A 4,994-nucleotide genomic window follows, 5' to 3' on the forward strand; every position below is an offset into this window, starting at 1 on the left:
GGTCCAGGGTGGACTCGCCCCGGGGTTTCTGAGGCTTTACATCTGTCTGGGAACAGAAAGCCTCATCTTTGCCCCACACAACGGCTGGTAGATTTGAACCACCGACCTCGTGATTAGTAGCCCAATGTGTAGTTCACTACCCCATCGGGGTGTCTTCATTCTTCTTGCAGTTCCTGACTGCTTTGGCCAGAGTGCTGTGAACCAATCTTGTAACCGTTCTCTCTGCAGCGGTGTGCCTGTCCCAGTCATGGCCCCTCTCCTGCTTCGGTAGTCCGCCCGCCACTGCCAGGGACTGATCTGCCACCAGTCACAGTTCTGTGCCTGCTTCTCCGGTGTTCCTTGTCTTCTTTAAGTGGCCATGTGGCTGCTTAATGGTGGGAATCCTCAGACACCATTAGGGCCTCTTGCTGATGGGCTCCCTCCTCTGGATGATTGGTCCTTGTCTTCTTTAAGACTGAGAGGATATCTATAAAATACATTTGGATTTGTGACTCCCCTGCCCCCCCAAAAGAAAACACTTCTAAAGATCGCTTATATTTCTTCTAAGACTAAGTTATTGATTCTTCTAACAGTCCACTAAAATAAACTCCCTTCTCACCGGCGTAGTCAATGCCAGCTCATGTCAGCTCTTTACCGGGGTAGAACACCTCATCTTTGTCCCGAGGAGCGGCTGGTGGTTCTGAACTGCTGACCTTGCAGTGAGCACCACAACTCTCTGTGCCACCAGGGCTCTCTGGACAGTGCACAGTATATTCAGTATTGTTCGCCGGCACTATTGTCACCCGTAGGATGAGTCCTTGTGCTACTTTCTGAGCCAGTTTAAACACAGTAACACTTCATGCCAGCCTCTCCTTCAAAGAAAGATAAGGTTGTCTGATCCCTTGAAGATTTACAGCAGCAATTCCCAAAGTGGATGAGACCATGCCCTGAAGGGGAGCAGAAATGATCCAGGAGGCCCGACAAAAGCAGATACCTACACTTTATGCTGGACTGCGGGCTAGAGGACAAGCAGTTTTAACTGCCAGGGAGACAGAATTGCTGAATATCTATATAGCTGCGGTCTTGGAAACCCTGGCTACTTTGAATTCCCAGCTGGATCTTGACTTGCGCATGCCTATGAGGCTATTGAACATGCCGTGACTTGGGTCTGTCACGCAGGTGGGTGTTGGGGTTGTTAGGTGCCATGAAGTCAGCCCCACCTACAGCACTCATGCACAACAGAGCGGCACACTGGCCGGCCCTGCCCCACCCTCACCATCAGTCCTATGCCCGAGCGCATTGTTGCAGCCACTGGTCAAGCCCTCTTCTCGAGGACCTTCCTCTTCTTCGCTGCCCGCTTCTTTACCAAACGTGATGTCCGTCCCTTCTCTGTGGACGAGTCTCTCCTGACAACATGTCCAAAGCATGGAAGACATAGTGGAAGTATGGAAGGACAGCCGGAATGCTCCTTAGAGGCGAAGACGTGCTTTGGGCTCATTGTCAGCAGAGACCAATCCCCCTGGCTGTGCTTTTTCCAAGACAGATCTGTTTGTCCTTTGGCAAGTCGTACAGACAGATACGGAAATGCTTAGTTGGGGTGAGTGAGGGGTATGGGTGTTTCCTGCATCCACAGCCCCTGGAGAAGTTGTGTTCTAGAAGCAGAGGCTGTGTGGTGCCTGGTGGGTGGAAAAGAAGGTGGGACTTCAGAGGGTGGCGTACCAAATGCTTGCCTGAGTGAGGACAGACCCCCGGGGCTTGCTAGAGACTAGAGACCCCAGGACATGTCTGGAGAGTCAAGGGTGGGGGTGGAATTTCATCCACAGGGAAGAGAACAGAGGTATGCAGACACCAAGAACATCATGGGAAGGGATCAGGTGTGGAGGGGGGATCAGCCCCCAAACGGAACAGATCTTTCCAGGGGTCCCTTGTTGTGCCACCAAGTTGCTTCCACCTCATGGGGACCCACGCACGACAGAAGGAACCACTGCTCAGTCCTGTGTCACCCTCACCATGGTTCTTGCGTGGGAGCCCATGGCTGCAGCCACCGTGTCAGTCCACCTCCTCCAGGGCCTTCCTCTTTCCCCTACACCTTCACTTTAGCGAGCACGATGGCCTGCTCTGGGGACTGGTCTTTCCTGACAGCGCGTCTAAGAAGCATTCTGGCTGTACTTCTTCCAAGACACATCAGCTGCCCTTCAATACTCTTGCGCAGCACCGCCATTCAGATGCATCCATTCTTCTTTCTCGGTCTTCCTTATGCAATGTCCAACTGTCACATGCATACGAGGCCGTTGAAAATACCATGCCTTGCGTCAGGGCCACCTTAGGCCTCAACGTGACTCTTCATTTTTCAACACTTTCAAGAGGGCTGGTGCAGATATGCCCCATGCAACGTGTCCTTTGATCTCTTGATGCTGCATCTGTGAGCATCGATTGGGGATCCAAGCAAGTTGAAGTCCTTCACACTTCAATCTTTTCCCCTTTTATCGTGCTGTGTCCAGTTGGGAGGACCATTGATTTCTCTACATGGAATTGTGATTCACATTCAAGGCTGCAATCCTTTATCTCCGTCAGCAAGGGCTTGAAGTCCTCTTCACTTTCAGCTGTCAGGTTTGTGTCATCTGCATATCACTGTTTGTTAATAAACCTCCTCCAATCCCGATGCTCCCTTCTTCTTCCTGTAGTCCGATTATTAGCTCACCGCAGAGAGTGAATTAGTGCGGTAAAAGGGTACAGCCCTGACGCACACCTGTCCTGATTTTAAACCATGCAGCCTTCCCTTGTTCTGTTTGCACAAATTCCTCTTGATCCATGTACAGGTGCTGCATGAGCACAATGAACAGTGCCGGAATTCCCATTCTTCTCAAGGTTATCCATAATTTGCTATGGTCCATGCAGGTGAATGCCTTGGCATAGTCAATAAAACACAGGTCAACACCTTTCTGTTATTCTCTGCTTTGAGCCAAGATCCATCTGACACCAGCAATGATACCCGTTGTTCTACATCTTCTTCTGAATCCGGCCTGAACCTCAGACAGCTCCCTGTCAGTGGCCTACTACAGCCTTTGTTGAATGACCTTCGGCAACATTTTACTCACATGTGCTATCAGTGATGTTGTTCGTTAGTTTCTGCATTCTGTCGGCCCCCTTTCTTTGGAATGGGCACAGACAGGGTCTCTTCCAGGTGCCACGGCACAGACAAGTGAGTCATTTCCTGGAGCCTTGTTTTTGGCTAATGCATTCACTGCATCTAGGACCTCTTCCTAAGGTATTCCTTAGTAGGATGGAAGTTGAGGCTGGGGAGGGGCTCGTGGTCCACGTGTCTTACCCCCTGGGCCCGGGGAGCCATGGAGGGCATGGAGCAGAATAACAGCATGTCTAGGGTTACCTGAGACAGGTAAGGGTTATTGTGCCAACCTGGCCGATGAACACATGTGGGATTAATTGAAGGGTGGAGAGATAAACGCTCAGTGAGCCTCGTCTTTCTGGTTCTTGGGTCTCTTGCTTTGTGATGGTCGGACCAGAGTGTGGCTGCCTTAGCCAGTTCCCTGCTTCAGCTGGCAAGACTCACTTCTTACGAGACTTCCCTGAGGAGAAGCCACATGGACCTACCCTGATGCAGCCCTGGGTGCTGGAGCAGCCGTGTGGAGACCCCTGCCAGCGCTGAAGTGCTTACACATTCACTGACTCAGCTTTTCTCCTGCAGTTGGCGTCATTGCGTGTGTTTTGTGAGATGGAGGAGGGCTTTGTGGATTGGTGTCGGACATATGAGCTAATGTTGGACTTATGGGCTTGGAGAGCACTGGGTTGGGATGCTTTCTGAATGTACGCTTACCTGTTTTATAAAACTCTCTGTTATATACATATGAGTTTCTGTGGACTGGTTTCTCCAGTCTACCCAGATGTACACATTAGCTCTGTAAAGTCACCCCGGCACTCTACCAGCTGCATGGAGGCCAGACGGCTTCCCACTCCTCCATTTGGACACTGTTTTGGGGACCCTCGCTGCACTCTCCTCCACGCCCCACCACTCTCCCTGCCCTTCCTGCATCCTGAGCTCTGTGTTGGGGGAGATGCTGCCTGGGGGTCTCGTCTGGCAGGTTGCTCTGAGCAGGCAGGCTCCTCACGGGTCTGGTGGCTGTTGGCTCTGTGGACCTGTGTGGCTTTCAGCTGGAAGGTGGTTCCCAGGAGTGGGCTCGGCTCCATGGTGGAAGGGGGACTGAGGAAGGGCCACAGCCGCAGGTTTCCACCCATCTCTGCCAGACCGACAAGTCTGACTTTGAACTCTGCTCCACACTTTACTCCCATTCTGCCCACGACCTGTGATCCGGATCGGAGCAGCTGACAGTGGCTGCTGGGCTCTGGGCTCCGAACACTTCAGGAGGGTTTCTCTGAATCCCTGAGCAGGAGTCCTGGCTGGCACCAACAGTTGCTCCCCTGCATACTCTCCAGATGGTTAGGGACTCCCATTCCACCTGGAGAGGAGGACATCGGAGCCAAGGCCAGGCCATCTCCTTGCATGACGTAGAAAGCCCCGTCTTTCTCCCGAGGAGCTGCTGGTGGTCCCAGACTGCAGACCCTGCGGATGGCAGCCCAGCATGTCACCCCCACACCACCCGGGCTCCACTGCCTGCAGGCACAGCCTTGGGGAATCTCTGGTGTAACGCTTTGATACAAGAGGTGCCCCGAGTTGGAACCGACTCCAGGGTGGGGGGTTGTGGTGGGGGGCCAGGCTGCCGGCTGGTCCCCGACATCGTCTCTTTGGCACGCTCTCTCAGGCCCGGTCGGAACTGCTCCGGGAGAGGCTGGAGCTGCTGGAGGCTCAGGAGCAACGCGTGGCTGAGTTCGTGGTGTCGCTGCAGTTTCAGAAGGCGGCCGAGACCTCCAAGAGGCTGTCGGCCTACACCGCCCTCCTCTGCCTCCAGGACGTGCTCCTGGAGGAGCTGTGCGAGGCCGAGACCCTCACCAAGGAGGCCCGCACCCAGATCCTGCAGTCCCACACCCCGGTGAGTGCG

General features: G+C 53.6%; 1 protein-coding gene across 1 annotated transcript in view; it reads left to right on the forward strand.

Annotated features, from left to right (window-relative positions):
- Nucleotides 1-4,994, forward strand: part of EVC2 (EvC ciliary complex subunit 2) — a 113,501-nt gene that overhangs the window by 93,795 nt on the left and 14,712 nt on the right. The window contains exon 15 of the mRNA XM_045289481.1: nt 4,758-4,985. Within this exon, the coding sequence (XP_045145416.1) occupies nt 4,758-4,985 (228 nt within the window). The remainder of the gene's footprint in view (nt 1-4,757; nt 4,986-4,994) is intronic.

The sequence above is a fragment of the Echinops telfairi genome, unplaced genomic scaffold, assembly GCF_000313985.2.
Source record: "Echinops telfairi isolate 266 unplaced genomic scaffold, ASM31398v2 ScPeMD7_28;HRSCAF=97, whole genome shotgun sequence".
NCBI lineage: Eukaryota > Metazoa > Chordata > Mammalia > Afrosoricida > Tenrecidae > Echinops > Echinops telfairi.